The sequence below is a fragment of the Ambystoma mexicanum genome, chromosome 1p (genome assembly GCF_040938575.1).
Source record: "Ambystoma mexicanum isolate Mex_15411 chromosome 1p, UKY_AmexF1_1, whole genome shotgun sequence".
NCBI lineage: Eukaryota > Metazoa > Chordata > Amphibia > Caudata > Ambystomatidae > Ambystoma > Ambystoma mexicanum.
In genome coordinates this window covers 573,230,822-573,252,551 of record NC_090921.1, presented here as the reverse complement: position 1 = coordinate 573,252,551, position 21,730 = coordinate 573,230,822, and the positions used below count along the sequence as shown (strand labels likewise).

Below are 21,730 nucleotides of genomic sequence, written 5' to 3'. Positions count from 1 at the left end.
TGCTGTGTTGGGACTTCTCAGAAATCTTGATCGATAATTTTTCGTTTTAGTCTACATTTCGATAGATTTTTTGATTTCATGACTATTTCGTGAATCCTTTAACCCTTTAAGTGCCATGGGTTTTTCCCCACAGTGCCAAGGCCTTTTTTGGTCATTTCGGTATGTTGCCATTCAATGACTTAACGTTTTTGTGACATGAGATATCTCGGCCAAATTTGCCCCCTTTTTTTCCCACATGTAGGCGGTCGTAACGCCACCCAGGGACCCTAGGTTGCTGTAGGATGAGAGAAAATAAGCAAAAAGGGTAGACCCTTTGGGTTTTTAAAAAACATGCCAATAAAATGATGTACAAAGAAACCTGTGGTTTTTTTCCTTGTAAGAGCTAGGCACAAATGGTTTGCTGTGCTGAATTTCCCAAGTTCCTGGTTTTCAAGAACAGGTTGAGTAGAAAAGAAAAAAAAATATTTTGATGTGGTTATCAACGGTTTTGTGAGAGGTAGGCGATTTTGGTCATTTTTGCCAAATTTTTGCCAATTGGACATGCATGGACTGAATGGAAGTAAAGGGTAGGAAAGCCTAATTGGAGGACAGAAAGGCATACATTTCTGAAAAGTAGACAATTTAAGAATGGGCGATTTGTGCAGGTCAGGCAACAACTAGGTAGGGGAAAATTCCATAATTGCGTCAAAAGCGGGAAGATGACCGATAAAAAAGGTATGTGGTGGACATGATTGGCCTGGTACGGCAATGGCTTCTAAGAATTTAGAGAAAACCAATGTGGTGAGGAGGGGCAGACATACATTTTTTGAAAGACCACCGGCAGACCTTTTCAAGGGTAGGTGACTTGTGCAGTTTACAAAAGTGTATGGTGCCTAAAGCAGCGACTAAATGTAGGTCACATTTGGGAAATGAAAAGGGTTGTGTGACAAAGGGCAGCAGCAAATGGATCGAAACAATATGAAAACCACGCAAACACAACAAATGTCATACCTTCCTGCGTTACCACAGGTGTCCCGACGAAAACGGTACCTCACATGTGTGGGTGCACCTACCTGGGGGAGAAGGGGGGAGCCAAAAACGCAGCTATCCCCAAGTCTTTTCCGACCGCTGAATTTCACGATTTTTTCAGAATGACGCACCATACAGATATGGGCCTAGGGTTTCTGAGCCACCAAGAAAAACAGGGAACCCTATGCATTTCCAAAAAGAGGACACCCGTAGGAATCCACAAAGGTCTGACTTGCGCAAATCGGCCCAGAATTTATTACCCAGTTTCCCACCACCCAAAGACCACAAAGACTTCGACGACTGACCGCCCTTGTCGGGCCACAGTTCTTCAGAAACTCTTTGCGGTCCTGAACTATCAATCGCTGAGGTGCCTCGCACACCTCATCCTCGCAGGATGTTGCCGACGAGCACCACCTGGATCAACGCCGTGGTCTCGGCACCCTCTAACTTTTCATCAACGCCAAGTTCACCACCTTCGACGCCTCTCGACGGTCTGTGGCTCCTGCTTTAAAGGGAGTCACTCAAGAAGGATCCACCGACGCCTCTTGGAAGAACTCTGCTCTACCAGGTACATTGGGGGTTGGGGGGGAGGGGGTAGAAACATTATAGAAGGAAATAAGACTTATAGAACAATATATGGACTGGGCTTGTGTTATATCTTTGTTACAGGTTGCCCAGGTGGGGGGGGGGGGGGAATCTCCACACAGAACTGTGGCTAACGGTAGAGGCCAGTATTCTGCCAATTGTTCTAACCAGCTGCTTTCCTCCAATGTCTATTGTTGGTTGCCTTTATTAAGTGGTCTGTGTGACATTTGACCAGAGTATAGTTGATGCACTTTAATGAGATCTGATTAATAATTGTTGTACCACTTTAGAACTGTATATATTTACCATTGTTGATTTTCTGAGCACAAAGTGAGTTATTGTGATAGTGTACATAACCTTGAATATTAATTATATAAAGACTGTGTTTTAACTAATACAGTGTGTGGACATTCCTTTGTGGGGACTTGGGGACTACACTGTACTTAAGAACCAGCCTGCATCACCTCCTGAGAAGCTAGGCCTTGATTGCTCGACTATGTTAACAATAATAGAGAATCTTGGCTGGGGTCCTCAGTGCCTCTCCTCTACCATATGGAGAGCAGAAGTACAGACCCCCCCCCTCCAGTCTTTACAATGTCGTCCTGCATCTACCATGTCCGTCTCTGCAGGTTGCAGATGCGACCCCCATAGGAATTCCTAGGCATCTGTTGGCTACAGGTGTCCGGAAACTTCATGGACGATATCTCTCTCAATTAAATATTTGTCGGGCGATAAGATGGTGAGGCGTCTGCTCCAAAATCTCCCAAGACACAGGATTTTTAAAAAAAAAAAACATACCAGGAAATGTTCACCATGGAAGGATGGGGAGTGCATAATCTGCAATCCAGAGTCCTGTGGCTGCCGGAGAAGGATCTACATGTTAACATCCTGCAGCTAAGGGCAGTGTTCTGGGACCTCAAGTTGTTCCTACTGTCTCTGAAAGGCAAGGGGATGAGGATCTTCATGGACAACACCACCACCATGTTTTACTTCAGCAAGCAGGGGGGCATTCGATCCCTGGCGCTCTCCAAGGAAGCTCAGGACTTGTGGCGCTGGGCCATCAGACAGGGGATGTTCCTCGTCAATCTCCACCTGGCAGGAGTCAAGAAAACCATTGCAGACTGCCTCAGCGGAGAATTGCGGTCCTGCCACGAGTAGGAGCTTTGTCAGGGTCAGGTGGACTGCCTATTAGTCAAATGGGGCAGACCCCAGATTGATCTCTTTACGACTGCGGCAAACTCCAAATGCCAGAGGTTTGCTAGCAGATTCCACCAGCCAAGGAGCTGGGGTATGCATTCTCGTTCCCAAGGGCCGTTTCTGTACGTGTTTCCTCCGTTCCCTCTCCTGCTAAAAGTCGTCAACACGCACAGTGTCAGTGCAGGATGAGACTCATTGCCCCGGTGTGGCCGAGACAGATTTGGTATCCAGACGTCCTCTTGCGTCTCGTCCCCTTTCCTCCATACTACATGGGTGTGCCTTCCAAGGAGCCGGAGACTGGGGCACAGGGATCGCAGACTGGGGCTGAGGAGGCGGTGGAGGCTGCTATGGAACTGCCTGTAAAGTCGGCTCGGGAGCCAGGGCCGGGGGCACCGGTGGAGGCGCTTGTGGTGCCGCTAGCATAGTCAGGAGGACTTTCCTGATGGCGTCCTTGAGGATAACCCCCATATGAGGCGACTTCATGAGGCCAAGGAACCTCTCGAAGAACCCCTCTTCACAGGCCGTAGAGGTGGCAAGGGGTACTGATGGGGGTAAATGGGAGCTGCTGGAGCCGCTGCCTTACCTTCCCATGTGGACGCAGTGGGAAGCTGCCCTGCGCATAAGAGGGATAGGCTGTAGGCCACGTACCTGTAAATATAGACTAAATAGAGTAACTTTCGGAGAATATCTGTGTTGCTAATCAATTCAGAGAAATATCCCCTGTTCCCGCTAGCAGGTTTGTGAGGAAGACGAAGGGAGATATTTACAGAATGGTAGATTAAGTGGGAATTTGAATCCTTTCACTATTTGGGAGTTACAGGTATTTCATGATTTGGAGGAAGCCTTTGTGTACAATACAGGCTGGGCATTGACGGGAATTGGGGACATAGTGGATTTCTGAAAATTACCATGGTCAGTGATGGGGAGAATAGCTTTGTGCAAAATGGTGGTTCTTCCTCTGTTATTGTATTGTATTTTTTTGTTAATATCCCGTTTTATTTTTTTAAATGTTACATTGGGAAGGAGGAGAGTGGTCAGGACATAGTTATCGCTTCCAGATTTGGTATTGTACTTCATATCGGCCCAACTGCAGTCCGTAGTTTGGAATGACTCACCAGAGGGAGACGTTGGACGGCTGCAAGGCTCTCTCCCGCGAGAGAGACCAGTATTGAGAATGTATGCGTCCGATGGGATCTATTGGGGTAGCAAACATATACAAAGTTCTGCGGGAGGTGTTGGTCAAACTCACTTGCAAGCTTCACAGTGAGGGAATGCCTAGTTCAGTCCTTTCCTTAGGATTTGATGCAAACTTGTAGGAAGCTTTGAGAAACATGGATCTACGGAGATTGCGAGTCAAGGGATGCTTGTAGATGGGGGATTTCTTCTCAGAAGGGAAGTTACTCACCAACGAACAATAGAGGGACACATCGAAGTAAAAAGAATCCTTTCTCACATGTATGCAAAGGTGGTGAAGAGGTTGGCCTTATTGTGGGGAGATATCCCAGATGAACCGGAGGTTGGCTCCGTATTACAGACTGTGCTGACGCTCGCCGAAGGAAAAGGGGTTTCAGGAAAGAGTACTGCGGCGAGACCTGGGAATGAAGTCTACGTTGGAAAGTGATATTGGGTTTGATACCAGAGAAGACATGGGTTTGTGTATGGGAGCAAGTATAAAGTGTCTAGGAATGCAAGATTCCATCTGATCAAATACAATTATTTACATAAGGTATATATGAGCCCTTCAAGACTTCATGCCATCAACCAACGGGTATCTCATTGCTGTCCAAGCTGTGGGGGTAATGCCCAGTGATAACAAAATACTGTCTTATAAATGCAATGACTTGTCTAAAGTCCAGTTTAGCAAAGTATTAAGTCCCCACCCATTACAATTCCATATTTTACCACATCCCCTAGATACAATTGATAAAGAAACTGTTGAGCTACGTTTGGCGCATAAACATTAGTCATTTGGTGGTTTTCAGCATTCACGTTAACTAGAACATACCTTCTGGATCTAACTGGATTCCTTCAAAGGATTTATCAATATTTTGATGAAAAATGTCTAAGTAAAAGATTGCCACTAATATGTCATTAGAAGCATCTAGACTTTGTGATTCTGCTAGTCTTGGTTCAAGCCAAATCTATGTTTTTCCTTTCCTTTTGCTCTTTATTCTGCCTGTTGCTGTCCACCAGTCAATCACTTTTTATTTTAGTCAGTTTGGATCCCAGACAAGATAACTTCTCTTGAGAGGTGGAGGGAAGTATCCTCTCTTAGAAAGTCCTTAGTAGTCAAATGGAAGTTTGTGAAGTTCCTTGCCCTGCCTCAGTCTGTGAAATATGCACGTGTTGGTCTCCTGTACTCTTAGTCCCATTTATTGCCCCCACTTGTTCTTTAATTGCAGCCATTTTATATATGGATGTCTTGGAGGTTACTTTCGTTTTGTGATTTTGTAGGTAGTTTACTATTTGTTACTGGCTATATCGCCTTTACCTTTTTTCAGTCCCCCATTCAACGTGTTCAAAAGCCCAATTAATATTGATGTTCCTCCAGATGAGATTGGGTAAGTTCTCTTGCGAATAGTTTACAACATTTTAACGCTCTTGCTATCTTGTTTCAGCAAGGGCACCTGGCTACAGTCCCGCTTGGCGACTTTCTAAAATCCAAACTAAGAAAAATATATCAGAAAATGTGCCAATTAATAATTTTTGCTTGCACTTGAAGTATGAAAAGAAGGCATGATATATGCATGTACAATGTAAAAGCCACTAGACCCTCCACAATGGCCTACCTTTAATGAACGAGATCTGCCTCCCTCTGTCTTAAGTCTTGGAATTATTGTTTTGCAATAAGGTTAGTGACAATTTTGCCACAATGCCCCTTAGTACTTGACATTCCTGATCGACTTATGTAACACTTTCCACACTTTATTGCGCTCCTTTCTTACATTGGCTACTCTCTCCAGATTCATTTTAGTCTGGCTGTGGAAGGTTTTTCTGTGCCAGGAGCTCTTGGGTGAAGTTCTTTTCCCGAATCTCCTAGAACATTTCCCAACCTATTGATCTAAGAAACGGAATGTTGACCTATTAGTCTCTCTGTGCTTCATACATATATGCCTGCACCTCATTTGCTACCGCGATCACTCCAACGTGTTTGGGGGTGTGCACTATATATGCACTATGCAAACAATAAAATAACATGTATGAGATTTTCAATGCATTTCTAATTTAGTGGGCTGCAATGTTTTAGCGCCTTGTGCATATTTTGCGCAGGGTTTAGCACCTTAGTTTTGTATTTAATCACTTCTAGGATACACAAAGGTGCCACTACCCAAGGTTGGCTGTGCTTGTTTGTTTCATTTAAGCTAACTATTGTATGTGCCTAAAGAGATGCTGTCTTCTCAAGCAGATCTGTAAATCAATGAAGTGCACTTTACCACAATCGTACAATCGTTTTGGATATATAGTTAAGAACATCCATAAAGGAGAAATGAATCGAAATGCACTAAGTTCACAAGGTTTTTAAATAAACCACTTCAACCTTCTATCCTTGTTCATGGATATCGAGAATATCATTTTCACTATCGAGAAATGACACTGAATGAGATGATCATTAACTTAATAAAGTTAGTCGGCAATTTTCAAAGTGTTGCAAACTCCACATATACATAAATAACACATAGGTCAATAAAATAAATTACGGAAAGAGTCTGGTGGTTCTCACTTTATTACGTTAATGACTCTCATTCACAAGAAGGGGCATTTCTTGACAGTGAAAGTCATTTGCTGGATATATTGTCTAGCCAGGTTTTCTCTGTAGCCTGTTAACTTGCACCCTGAATTAGTGCTAAGCTGTTGCCATATGCCAGTCCTTGCATTCCTGGTAAGTTGATTATGAAAAAGCCAGACATGACCGTGGCTAACTTTTCCATTCCTGTTTTCCCAGTGTTTTTTGTGTGCATGCTCAAACAGTGTTCTGCAGGGGTCTGAAGTGGCAAGGAAACTCTAGTGGTCGGCACTTCCTTTCACTGGTACTAATATTGTTAATTTATGCAGTCTCGATTGTATAATCTGGTTCAATGATTCCAACCCGTAGAGAGGCAGATGTACACGTTCTCTAGTGCCCGCCCCCTCAACTCTGTCCTATTGGAAGAACAGCAAGAAGGCATTGTGCAGGACACCTGGTAAAGTCCCAATACGGCATCGGATACACAAAAGACGTTATGCACTTAGATATCCATATTGAATGTACCCTTGCACTGATGTGATTGAAGCATGTCTGCATACGCCATTGGACATAGTAATAAGTGAAAATAGACAAGAATAAAGTGAAGTCATAAAAAGAAGGCATGAGGGTGCACTGAAACGATATAAGAATACTTAAAGAATGAAGATGTAATTGAAGTAACAAAGTAAACATTTATGCAAATAAGAAGAAATCATATGCACTAAGGAAAATAAGTGAGAAGACACTTCGATGTATAAACACAGAAACGCAAGGTAGATGAGACATAGAAGCTTGCTGCAATAGAAAATATAATGCGAGCAAAGTGGCCATGATGAAAAGATGGACATCTGTTTCATATAAAAGTGAGCTAAGAAGCTTGAAGGAGAGAGAGATCGAGACTGCAGACGCAGGTGCTGGAAAACGGCTTTGTGCTTTCGGCTTTGTGCGAGGAACAAAGAATATCTATCTGTTTGGCTTGGGATCAATGATGCCCCATAAAAAGCAAGGTGAGTCAAGAGGATAAGCTACATACGCACAACATATTTCTCTTAGATTAAGTAAAGCAGAGAACATTTACAAGTCCCAAGTATTGAACAATCAAAAATGCAGGAAGCATCTGTAAAACGGAGCAACCAAGTCTCCTTAGGCCAGGAGAAGTAATAGCACCCAGTATAATTGAATTAAATAGCCCTAAATAAAAGTTCAGAATGGAATAAATCGTGGTGGTCTCACACATAGTGTAAGATTGAAAACAAGGCCTATTCATTAAGCTGCAACTGAAGATAGCGATGTACCTACATTCCCTTAAAAGTCCTAAGAAGAACAGTCAATAAGGCCAACTACAAAGAAGCAACCATGGCTTGGGGCCTAACTGATGAGCGATAGTTGGCTAATTGGCCAAGTGGGCAGTGGTCTGACATTGTTCTCTGCACCTGGGTTTCGTTTTGCTTATGTTCTGCTAACGGGCCGAAGGTCCAAGGTTGGTAAAGAATGCGAACCAATCATGAGGGCCTATGTAGTAGTGTACTATATATTGTTGCAGAAGCCAATCCGCTGCTGCTGTTCTGCTATTAATCTGTATTATATGCAGTTGGAGGTAGTTCAAGGCGTGCCTACCAGATAATGAGCAGCCAATTGTGTTACTCCTAAATTTAAGTATAGGTATGTGTTCCCTTAACCAATCCCTCCTATCATTAAGTCTTAACTCTTTGCCACGTAGGATGATGTCATAGCTGACATACATCATGGTCTAAAGCTTTTGTGCAATGGAAATGTAATTGAGAGTGAGTTGCAATCTGTTTGTTCACCAGGTTTCCCTACTTTATTTGAGCTGATAATAAAGTAGTATTTTGCCTCCCTTGGCAATCCCCACCCTCCTCATACATCCAAAATAGTCAAAAACCGTGACTGCACTATGGACTCGGGCTAAACCCTCTCCCATCAGATCAATAACGTATCAACATCCTGTCACTACCCCCTCAAGCTCCTTAGACGCACTTTCCCTTACCTCACCTACCCCCAACAGACATGCTGCTATTATGTCCATTGTTTTGTCGAGACTGGACTATGCCAACTCCTTATATCTGGGTGCACCGGTATTCCAACTTAAACCCCAAAGAGCCCAAAACGCTGCCACCAGGCTCCTTCTTGCACTGGCACACATGGATCACATCTCCCCCCGCTCTCCGCACCCTTCACTGGCTCCCTGTGGGACGAAGGGCCATTTTAAAAATCCTATGCATTACCCACAGAGCAGCGCACAAAAGCGGCCATGCATAACCTGCAAGAGAGGATTACAGCCTACCACCCATCACGCACCCGAAGGTCAAGCACTGCCATCTTACTAGTGATTCCATCCTCCGTTCAACCAGGATTGGAGTGTCTTCCTACTCATCCCTGGCTCTAACTCTGTGGAATTCACTCCCTGATCACATTCGACACAATCAAGACAGTGTGGCCTTCCTTAAAGCTCTAAAAACATGGCTTTTACCATAAACCATGATTAGGACCATCTAGGGCCTCCAAAACTAACCAAAATCTAGAATCATGAGTTAAATGACACTCAATAGGAAAGTGTTCCTAGGGATACTTAGGGAAGAGACCACATAAACCGACCAATAAGACATCAAGGTGGACGATGCAAATTTCAGAACTTGAACGATAGGCTACATCACTAGAGTGTTTTATAGTGGTGGTTCATCATTGGTTCATCATTTTGCGAATATGAAGCTGTATCTTTTTTTCTGAAGAGAAATGTATAAAGGTCATTGGTAAAGAACAAAACAAAATGATAAAGCTATATTTGAGTAATACAGAAGAGCTACAAAGGTTTGAAAAGATCACTTCAGCAAAAATGATCATACTCTGTGCACACTTTCAGGCATGAACATGCTAAACACATTATCTTAATGCAATTTATGATTTCACATTTAATTCAATTTTGTTAGTCATTCAAAAATTATATCAATTTTTCAACAAAAATGTTACATGTAGTTTTGTATTTCAAGTAATATTCAATAAACCAAACAATATGTTCGTATTTTCATCAATATTTCCAAACGAAAGTATTTCTAATATCCCTTTAATATTCTTTTATTCATTAATCTTGTTCAATTTAGAGTCCATAGTTCTCAAATGAAATAAAGGGACCATTGATCAAATAGTCCCATGTCTTTCCGTTAATGCACAACGCGTTTCGGGCTCTCTCTCAGCCCTTCATCAGGTGCGTCCAAATTCTGTACTTCAATCTGATTTATCTGCAAGTTAAATAAATTTCTATTTAGAGCCTCAGTTCATGTTTCGTATAACTTCACAATTACTTTTAACCAAGTTGACCTATGTACCTGTAATGCTGCGGATCTCTCCCATCAGTCAGTCTCTAATACTTGTAACTTTCTTTCCTGTATCGTATTGTTCATCCACTCATTTCATCTAATCTGTAAAAAATGTATATGACATGGTTTGTTCTACGTGGATTTTGAGTGAAATGACATGGTTTGTTCTACGTGGATTTTGAGTGAAATCCACGTAGAACAAACCATGTCATATACATACATACACATCTGAGAGAGAGCCCGAAACGCGTTGTGCATTAACGGAAAGACATGGGACTATTTGATCAATGGTCCCATTATTTCATTTGAGAACTATGGACTCTAAATTGAACAAGATTAATGAATAAAAGAATATTAAAGGGATATTAGAAATACTTTCGTTTGGAAATATTGATGAAAATACGAACATATTGTTTGGTTTATTGAATATTACTTGAAATACAAAACTACATGTAACATTTTTGTTGAAAAATTGATATAATTTTTGAATGACTAACAAAATTGAATTAAATGTGAAATCATAAATTGCATTAAGATAATGTGTTTAGCATGTTCATGCCTGAAAGTGTGCACAGAGTATGATCATTTTTGCTGAAGTGATCTTTTCAAACCTTTGTTTATCTGGATTCTGTAGCCCAGAATCAAACTCTGCTCAGCACCTAAATTTGTATTTAAATATAAGCAAATACTTGAGTTTACATTAAGGTTTTTTGAATCAGGGAGTGCTCCTCTACACCTAGATTTCATTGAGTAATACAGAAGAGCTGCCTAGGGTGCCTAAAAATGAGGGGCTGAGAGAGGGTTATGCTTTTTGCTGCAAGTCACATATCTACCCTTCAGTCGTGGGCTGCTGAGATGACTGCTAAATAACCTCACAAGCTTCGATAGACACTGTATTGAACTCGCACCATACCGGAGCTCATGGTGTATACTTGGCAGATTTGTCTTTAAGAATTAGTCTGGGCCTGGAATACACAAAGCACCTTTCACTTTTGAGCAGCCAATTGGGACATAAGCCTATATTCTAACAATGACCAATGGGTCTTACAGAACAGTGCAGCCCACTTGCCATCAAACAATGTCAAACGCTAGACATGCTGCACAGCTCAGGCAATTCTAAGACTTGTTTTTAAGGATGTATGTCTATTGCTCGAAAAATAACTGCTCTAATATGTTTTGCTAAATTTTCTTTTTTACAACCAAACAACCGTCCCAACTGTCGCTCCGCTCCCACCACAATATTGCCTGACCCAATCCGCCATCTACATTTTGGTGGTAAAATTAGAGCTAAAATAATGAGCAAAATAATTTAGAGCAGTTGTTGGCCAGGCAATACACCCACTACTGTTTTTATTATGTGATGAGTCCGTTTTTAGCCCATTTCACATATAATTAACAATACAAATTCTAAAACGTGCACAGTGTGGTTAATTTTGCTTGGCTTGGTAACGCCCAATGTTTTTTTCTTTATAACGGAGATTGAGTAAAATAGTTAAATCTAAAACTTTTAACCCTGTTTTTGTTTTCTAGGACCTAAGTAGCCCTACGCAGTATGATACTGGCGTAGCACTGACTGGTTTGTCCTGTTTTGTTACTCCAGATCTTGCCCGTGATTTGGCAAATGACATCATGACTTTGGTGAGTGTTATCAAACTAGTTTACTGTTGGTGTTGTCCTGTTAAGATTAACTGTATACTATTGCTGACTTTTTGGCCCAATGTCTGTCTCTCTCTCTCTCTCTCTCTCTCTCTCTCTCTCTCACACACACACACACACACACACACACACACACATCAGCCACACACCAGCCGCACACACACACACACCAGCAACACACACACACGCGCCAGCCGCACGCCCGGGCCAGCTGCGCACGCGCCAGCCAGACACGCACACATTGAAAGTTGACCACATTCTTAAACCATCTGGATATATTTTAACCCATTCAGTCACCCGATGTTGCCTCATCAATGCATGAAACCTGGTGCCTGCTTGGTTGCATACTGCTTTGCTTTGCTTTGTCGGACCTGCATCATAGTGAATTGGAAGGTTTGTTTCTAACTGCCCCCAAAATCAAAATATCTTTCCTGTCAAGCTAAGGGGCATTTTCAATTTAACTTATATGTGTGGGAATGTGCCAGTCTAATGGGCTGTACAAAAGGGTAAGGTTTTGTATGGGGTAGCCAGAAATGGTTTAGGGAAATAGGAAGTAGCTGTTTAGGGTGTTTTAGGATGTTGGGGTACTTCCTAATGTAGGTAACCAGGCAATTCTTTAGCTTTCCATGGGCCACTTATTGGGCACACTGGATAGACAAGGATACATAAGATGTCACTTTAAATAATGGAATTTCCACGCTGCTACATCAACATGTTTTATTAACTGTCCATTTTAAGTAAGTTGTTTTATGGGTAAATATTTTGGTTTCCCCAGATGTAGAAGGGAGCATTATAAGAGCTTTCTTACTTTTTTGTGTCAACTGTTAAGTCTGCAGTAAAGCAGAGACTTGGGATCGATATTTAGTTGGTGATACCCCAGGGGCACTCAAGGATAGGGATACAAATTTCAAGCAGCAAGCTACAAGCTAGCCAGAAAAAGTCACTTGCCATGTCAATTCTACACATACACACAGCACACCATTTCTTACTTGTCAAGAGTCATCACTAGCCAACTGCTACTGGTGTGCAGATTTTGCACCCTGCTGTAGGACTTAAATTGGCTTAACTAGAAATCCATCATACAAATTAGTGGAGAACCAATAGGCATCTGGTTGGCTGAGTGGTATGCTGCTGTTGTTGTAGTAGGGCCCCGAATGTTAAGTACAAAACCCAACTTTAAAGGTAGGACAAAGTTATAGATTGGACTTGTTTTGTGTCAGGTCTGGTGCCAGTCTGAAGTCAAGCGGTGGTGGGAACCTTGCAGTCTGTATAGGAGAAAAACAAACACAAATGGAGATTGCCTCAAGTTTAAAGTGGAGTGGCACCAGGCAAGCTGCAAAGTTGTCTATTGAATCGCTTCTCGGATTCACAAAAGTGCACTTGTCCAAAGGACGTTCTGCTTGTTTCATTTGAGCAAAATTTCAGTCATGATTTGCGCATCTCACCAGCTTTTACTACAAGGGTGCGCTGAAACAAGTAGTTATCTGCTCCCTTAAGAGACGGCTCTAGACACATGGCATAGAAATTTGCAGGTACCAGGAACACTCATTTGAACTGCGCAAAGACTGAGCATTGAATAACTTTAAATCAACAGCAGAAACCGCTGAAAGCTCAGAACTCCCAAAAAGGGGAACTGCATAGCTGAAATTCAGATTTGCCAACATTTGTCAGAAATGTGATTAAGCAAGCAAGAGAACATGGCCTGTGCTGCCTATATATTCATTTTAAAATGGGAAACTAAAGTAAATTATCCTGTGATTTTATAGTGTGTTGCCATATTTTTGAAAGTAGCATCCTTCTGCAGCACATGAAGGAATGACCCTAATGCAGATTCTGGGATTTGTGTGTGCAGTATTTTAAAATGGGGAATACGTTGACTGTGTAAAATCATAGGTCGTCATGTAGGTTCTTGAGATAGCTTAGCTTATGTTTGTTTCTTTGTTGAATTGACCACAAGCCTGCATAAATGGTAAAATAGGCAGGAGGTTTGTGCCCCATAAGATTTGACTTGCTTCATCTGGAGTGAAAAGATGTATGGCTTGTGGATAGTGCTTTTTGACGGCGAAGTGCCTCTATAGTACCTTGTTCCGTGAGGTACAATAGTGCCAATATTGTTGGAATCTGACATTCACCCACCTATCCCTTATTTGGGGCACAGGAGCACTGCCCGAACGGGTTCCTGCAGCCGGCTGCTCTAACATATTTTACATATACAAGAAAAAGTTCAGTGTGGTAGCTACACGTTCCTGGTGCTCTCACCCTTTGTCTAAAACTTTGCATTTTGACTGCATTTAAAACCAAGGGAGATGTCATTTCATGCCAACCCAAAAATATATTTCACAGCTGTGCAAGTAATGTAAAACTCCGAACACCTCTTTGCAGCATAAGAGCAGTCAATTATAAATTAAAATTCCAAAGTGTTTTTACAGATATATTCAACATTAGACTGTGGTTTGAATGCCCATGCACCGTAGCCTATTGAATAAATGCTTGATAAATCTGAGATCTGTGTAAGTCATTGATACTTAAAAAGAAATTGTGAATAAGAGGGAGGTTTAGTGTGACGGTTTCACTCCCATAGCAAATTCTGCTAATGTAAAATCCATTTGACTCACATTCTTGTCTTTACTTAGTAGAGAAAAATAATCCTGCACCACTGTTACCTGATTTGAGAATTGCAGTGGGAGGGCTACTCAACCTTGAATTAGAAAATCATAAAATAATTTTCCTATACTAGATCAGTGAACTAAGATCCTTGTGTTCTAAATTTAAAGAATTATTTTTGTAACCCAAACTAGAAGAATTACAGCAACTCAATTTAGCATGCATTTAGATTGCATTGTATATAAACCTACAAACTCTCATATACACACTATACATATGTCATTTTTCTGTCATTTTCTTTTCTCTGCTACCAAACAACGGGACAATGTGCAACTGAAAATCTAAGAGGGAACGGATGCATCAAACCTTGGAGGATTAGTCCAAGAACTATTTACAACACTCCACACAAATGAGCCAACAAAATCATTGAACATAGAGCGCACAGAGTTAGACCAAACAAAGCAGTGACAAGCCAGCAGATAGCGTAACCGCACAGATGTACTTTTCAAGAAAATACTCTACATGCTGCAAGAGACAGAGGACAAATGGAACATATTGGGGCGAAAGAGCCTGAACGACACGCAATGCTGTTCAGGGTGATCACTGGGAAGACAGTGGTTACAGATCTGATGGATGTCTTTCCACAAGAACATTTTGCTACCGGACAGGCAAAGTTTAGAGGGAGTCCTTTCCATGATGGTAAATGAACATTAAGGCTGCTAGACAAACATAAAAGAAAGTGGGAAAAGGTATTCTGTAAAGAAAATGTAAGAATGTTGAAACCCCCACTCTCCCTACTGTAAGGCCGAAGCCTGGTGTAGTCTGCAGCCGGTGGTGAATAAATTCGCAGAGATTTTCTGCTGGCGAAGGCCTCCGTCAGCATGTTTGTTGAACAAGCATAGGTCGAAGGTGGAATAAAAAAGAAAGTTAGGATTATAGTCAAGCTTAAGTAGCAACGCTACGAGCTCTGCATAAAGCGACCAACCACTATAGTGGAAAAACAAATCTGAGACTCCTCGACACGTGAAGGACCATGGGTACAGTACACGTCACACTAGGGATAGTATTATAAATACACCCAGTCAACGTCCCTTTTTGAAATTCGAAAACAAGTCATACAATACTCTGCACCTACCACTATATGCCGGCCTCTACAAAGCATGTGAATCTAAGCAGATGTAAGCATCAGAAATACGATTACCCTAGATAATGTATTCTATATATTTCTGATGCTTGTGAATCTGCTTAGAATCACATGCTGTGCATATAGTCCGACATCTGGTGGTAATCGCAGAGTATTGCATCTTTCTTTCGAAGATCGAAGGGGGACGTCGACATGGGTGTGGCTGTGTCCCTAACATGACGTGCAGTCTACCCAAAATCCCTCACCCGTCAAGGTACCCCAGATAGTTTTTTCCCCGCCAACCTAGTTGGTCGCCTTATGCAAAGCTCTCAAGAGTTACTATTGCTTACTTTGTCCCACGACCTACGGTCGTCTAGTCTCACGACTATTCTTTTTGATGACTTTGTGGGCTTCCTGCCGCCGAAGACATCCACAACTGCTCGGCGACTGTTGAACTGCTCAACAACTATCGACGCATGGCCTTGGCCCTCCAGCCAGGCCCATACAGTATGGAGAGTGGCGCCCTGGGTTTATTCTTCTTCAAGAATGTATGTCCTTTTCCATTCTCTTACTCTATTGGGTCTGGCTGGTGTCACCCTCGGCTATGGAGAGAACGCCATTTAAACGTTGCCTGTCGTGTATCGGCAAATTCCCTTGGAAGGACACCCATCGCCGTTGCAATCAGTGTCTGCCTTGAGACCACGACGAGCGTTCATCCAAGTCCTGCAAGCTCTTTCGACCTAAAACGTTGAAGGACAAACAGTGACTGGTGAGCGGCCTACGCCATTCCCCCATTGGCGCCGTTGCTTCGGACCACGAGGAATCCATAGGCAGCCATGGCTCCGAATTGGATTACATCAACCGTTCGGCAAAACCTACAGGCTCCCAGATGCCCGTCCCAACCCCGACAGACAGGCCACCGGCTCGGTTAATGGGCGTTCACACCCCACCGACAAGCGCACCCACGCACCACAAATACCTACACACACCACCCCTAAGGCCTCCTCGACTGAGACTTTGAAGAAGCGCACAGCGCGAACAGGGCTGTTGACAACTTCAGTGCCTCTCGATCCACGCAACCATCTTTTCTGCATGCGACTGGCCATTCCTCTGGAAAGGGCAGTCGCCCAAAAAAAAACACGGTCGTCGACACTACGTCCAAGGGTGCTAAAGCACCTAAGGCTTTGGTGGAGTCGTCGTGACCTTCCATTCTGCTGCCAAAAAAACAAGAAAGCCTTGCAGCTATTATTTCGCAGTACAAAAGGGCACCCCTCTCGACAAGACTAGTATTCCGAAGCCCCCTAGCCTCTCTCGTAGGCCTTAGTAGGAAAATCTCCCCCCTTTGGACAAAGATTCCACCTCCAGACCGTTCTGCATCTTCCCTGTGGACTATGGAGCGATTCGAAAATTATATGGACAAAATGGCCCAGTTTATTGACTTTTCTGACAAATATATCACTCCCAAAAGACCTAGGGAAGAGGCCTCCTGCCCCATTGCACATAATTTGCAGACATTTCTCATCTCTGCACAAAGCCACCAAGAGGATATCTTGGCTGTCTCGGAGCAGGACATTTACCCATTTGCTCAGGACACCACTGACCAAGACTGGGACCAGGATCAATCAGGAGATCAGGGCCCTTGGCTGTCGCCAACACACACCCCTGACCCGCACATCATTTGTCACATCATTTGTCTAGATCCCCCTTCTTCGCCTCCACAAAGGGAGTCGTCACCTGCGGATGACCAAATATTATTCCACACCATTTTAAAGAAAGCGGACAATCATTTTGCGATCGCAACACATGAGGCAGTCACTGACTCTGACTTTGTTGATATCTTCAAGGAGAAGCCTCCAACTTTTCAGGCCATCCCTTATTCATTTCCATAAAGAAGCACCTAGCTCCTTCTTTATCACCGTCCCTCTATACATACAGGGTCATGCCACACCGGACTCCCTGGTGGTTACAACCACTGGGAAGAGGGCAGGGGTTGCTCTGTCCATGGTGGAAGCCCCACCGGATAAAGATTGTAAGAAACGTTATGTCCTCGGAAAACAAATCACTGCCTCTGCGGCCTATTCAACTAGGATTGCTAACAATACAACTCTCCTGATCATCTACAGGGATGTCCCGTGGGGCCTGGTTGAGGATGGCCTTCAAGAGGTCCCATGCCCACCCAATCCCACCTGCTGACGGTGGTGGCTGAGGGCAGACAGGTTACCCACAATATTATTTTAAAACTCTGGACTCTGCTGAGACTGCTGGACGCACCCTAGCCCAGGGGAATTTACTTAAAGGGATGGTCTAGTAAACATTTTTATTTAAAAAATAGATGGGCCATATAAAAAAAAAAATACTAGCATCCTCCGTTTTAAAACTTCCTATGTAAAACTTTGCGCTATTCGAGCTCAAAATTCGAAAAAGCAAGCACAGGGGCGCAGCCATTTTGTGAAATGGAGGCCCTCCTGTGCTGGCTTTTGCTTTTGCGGCACTAATGAAGGAAAAGCCAGCCAGCTGTAGTAAACAAAGTCTACCTCTGGGTGGCTTTCCCTTCATTAGTGCCGGGACTCTGAGGACGCGGACCGGAGACCAGAGCAGGAAAGCTGCAGCTGAATCTCAGTAAGTGCTATTTATTTTTTTTACAAAAAATAAGCACTAGCTGCAGGAAGTAATCCTATTCCTATATAAGTGAAGCTATTCGGCCTCGTCTTCCCCTCCAACGAGAGGGTTCAGAACATGTTGTTTCAGATCCCTCAGTATGTAGCAAGTCGAGAGGTGACTGTACGCAAGGCCATGGGACTGTTAAGAATGATGGCGTCCTGCATTTACTTAGTTCCACACGCGCGTCTGCATCCCATGCAAGCGTGGCTCAACGGCCAGTGGTGTCAGGCCAGTGGACAATGGGAAGATCTGGTAGTTGTCAGCCAGGCCCCGTTCTCTCTCTGAAGTGGTGGTCGAGGGGAAAACCTCTTGCAGGGGAAAGCCTTCACCACCCCCGCAGTAGAATCCACTCTCAAGACAGACACATCTCTCATGGGGTGGGGGACTCATCTGCTTCAGCAGATGGCACGCAGCGTGTGGTCCCCAGAAGTAGCATCCAACCACATAAATCTGCTGGAGCTATTAGCTGTATTCAAAGCACTCAAAGCCTTTCAGACTCAGTTACAGGGCAAGACAGTCCTAATCCTGACAGACAGCACCATGACCATGTACTACCTGAACAAGCAAGGGGGCACACATTCTCCAGGGATATCCAAGCTGTCCCAGAACATTTGGAAATGAGCTCTCAAAAACAGGATGCTCCTGTTGTCCCAACACGTTCCAGGAGAACTCAATCTTCTGGCGGACGTGCTCAGCAGTAGAGTACGAATGGCGATTACACAAAGACAGTCTCCAACATTTTCGCGCAATGGGGCTTCCCAGAGATCTACTTGTTTGCAACTCTGGAGAACGCTCAATGCCAAGATTATGCCTCCAGGTACCCCCAGAACCTATCCAAGGGGAACGGTCTCTGGATTTCATGGTCGGGGAAGAAATTTGTTTACACTTTTCCCCCAACTCCCCTACTCAACAAGATCGTGCACAAGATGCACCAGGAACCAGTCACCATGATATTCGTGGCTCCCATGTGGGCCTGCCAACCATAGTTCTCATCTGATGGAGATGTCCCTATCTCCTCCAATGAAACTGCCTTGTCCGTACAACATGTTATCTCGGGACAAGGGAGAAACACTTCACCCATGCCCGCAAACCTTGAACTTGGCAACCTGGCTCCTGAGGTCATAGAGTTCGGCACCTACAACTCCCTCAAAGATGCATGGGCATACTTGGGAAAACTAACACCCGATATTGCTTCTCCAGTAAATGGAAGCGCTTTATCTGGTGCAACTCAAAGAGCAACAATCCCATTGACTGCTCTCCTATACACATTGTGTTGTACCTGGCTCACTTACTGGACTCTGGTCTGGTTTTTAATTCCATAAAAGTTCATCTGGCTGCCCTCTCAGCCTACACCACATCACAACAGAAGTTGTCATGGTGGAAAGTACCAGTTAAGGCTTTAATGGAAGGGGTTAAAAGAATTCATCCCCCCATTCGAAGATTCCACATCTTTGACATGTAATGTCCACAGCTTTGTACTTAGGAAACTTTTTTGGCAGAGGGTGTCCTGCGTCCATGGCGTCAGGTCGATGACCCTCGAAGGCCTCAGTTGAGGGCAATGTCACTGGATGTTATAAATAGGATGCACGGCGACCGAATCCTCAGTTCCGTTTTGTTTGCTTCGGAGACTCGGCGCGCCTTGTGTATTCCTTGTGAATAGGTCTTTTTCTTCGACCCCTTCAACTCCGTGGTCTGGCTTCAAGACTTGCCGGGACTGCAAGTCTAAGATGTCGATTACCGACCCGCATCGCATTTGTTTGTGATGGCTGGGCGAGAGTCATGACACCGATGACTGTTCCTACTGCCAGTCGCTGACTGCTAAGGCCTTGCAGGAGCGTAATGGGAATCTTCAGGTAAGTAGGGGTTCTAAACCCAGTAACTCCCGTAAAACTTCTAAGGGGATGTCCACCGACGATTTGAAAGGCGAATCTCCGCGTCAGGAGTCCCGGGGATCTCTGTGCCGGAGTGGTTACCGCCATTCCTCGTCTCGGCATTCCAGGAAGTGCCGTCAGCGGTCGCCTTTCCCGTCGTCCTCGGAGGATGGAGCCGCAAGGAAAGTGGCATGTCCAACTAAGTCCTCGACTCCAGAGGAATGGGCTGCCTTCAGGGAGCAGATGCTGGCGATTTTTCCAATCCCAGGGAACAGTTCCGTCCGTTCCTTCGGATGAGGTTGGCAAGGAACGTTCTCGATCCGTGGCTCGCATGCCTTCGGTCTCTGGTCCTTGGCGCGATTCATCTGGAACCTTTGAGGTCCCATTCGGACAAGGCTCAGGATGGTCGCAAGAGATGCGTTTCCAGGTCCCGATCCTCGTCCCCAGCAAGACCACAGAAACCTGGTTGGCATTTACTCCATCAGCGCTGTGTCTGTCGGATACAGACGTCGAAGCTTTGCCTTCTCACAAGCCCTCGGCGCTCCTATCGACGCTGAAGCCTTTGGCACCCTCGACGCCTTCAGGGCCTTTTGGACAGAATTTACTGATGGAGATCCTTGCTACTGTGGATCCTCCAAGGAAGGCTACTTCCAAGTCTGTGAGGCCTGTCATGGACTCCAGACTCTCTTATGTCCTGAGGCAGGACTTTTACCTCCCTCTGGATGACATCTATGAGGAGGAGGGGATGGAGGGAGAGGAGGAGGAGGAGGAGGAGGGTCAGACTTCGATTTTGACCCTGTTGAGCCTGATGTGGCTCCAATCTTTTTCGGAGACAGTCAATTGGAAGAGTTGAGGCAATCTCTTCAGTGGCTTGGACACTTCTAAGGGTGGCGGCTGCTTGGCAGACACCGGAATCTCTTCCGGCAGTTACCAAAGCGTTAAAAAAAAAAAAAAAATGCTGCCCTTCCAGTAGCGACCCCAGCTACCTTTCATCTCACCCCACTGCCGAGAGTTTGGTGATTCAGGCGGCTACGGCCACCTCGAGGCAGGCGGCGTACTCTACCATCCCTCCTGGTAAGGGACGACAAATGCTTCGACGGTTAGGCACGCAAGGTGTTTTCTGCGGGGAGTATGCCGTTGAAGTCAGCCAACTCCACTTGTGCCTTAACAAGATTTTCACACACTCGCGTGTTATAAATGCCATATCATATCAATTGTGTTCTCTAGCGGCTGAGCATATTCCCGAAGGGGAAGAAAGGGAGGGGTTCTTTGCTCTCATGCAGGATGGCAAGGATGCCATGTGTGAATCCCTTCAGTCTGGTTTGGACACGGCCGACAGTGGTAGCTGGTCCATGGCTGCGAGCACCGTTATACGCAGATTTTGAGTAGTTGCAGAAGTCTGGTTTTACTCTGGATGTGCAAGCCAGTCTTTTGAACATGCCCTTTGATGGAGCGCTTTTGTTTGACAGCAAGGCTGACGAGAGCCTTGAGAGGTTGCAGACCTCAAAAGCTACAGCAAAATCTTTGAGCGCAGGTGTGCGTCAAACTCTGCCTTTTTGTCCTAGGGGACAGCAGTGGACGGGCGGTTCTTTTCGCTAGTACTCCTTTGGTAGAACGAGAGGAGCCGCCAGTCAAAGGGGTCAGCGTAAAAGTACCTGTGGTGGTCGGGGAAATAAGGGTGCCTAAGCCTCTCGGGCAGCTGCCTCTTTGCCTTTGTCTCATTGTTCGCTGGTTGGGGGCAGACTGTCTCAGAATCTCGAAGAATGGTGAGCTATTACTTGGGATGCGTCAGTTCTGGATACAATAGCCCATGGCTACTGCCTTCCCTTCCTAAAGCAGCCTCACGGCAACCCAGGGAGAATCTCTTTGAAGCTTCCGGATCTGCTCCTTGTGCAGGAAATCTTTACCCTGCTGGAGAAAGGCACTATGGAACTGGTGCCTGTAGTGGAGAGGATCAAGGGATGGT

At 44.5% G+C, this 21,730-nt stretch overlaps 1 protein-coding gene across 2 annotated transcripts in view; it reads left to right on the top strand.

The window, feature by feature from the left end:
* Window positions 1-21,730, top strand: part of AP3D1 (adaptor related protein complex 3 subunit delta 1) — a 2,198,421-nt gene that overhangs the window by 262,912 nt on the left and 1,913,779 nt on the right. For both annotated transcript variants that reach the window (XM_069649511.1, XM_069649512.1), the window contains exon 5: window positions 11,380-11,487. In XM_069649511.1, the coding sequence (XP_069505612.1) occupies window positions 11,380-11,487 (108 nt within the window). The remainder of the gene's footprint in view (window positions 1-11,379; window positions 11,488-21,730) is intronic.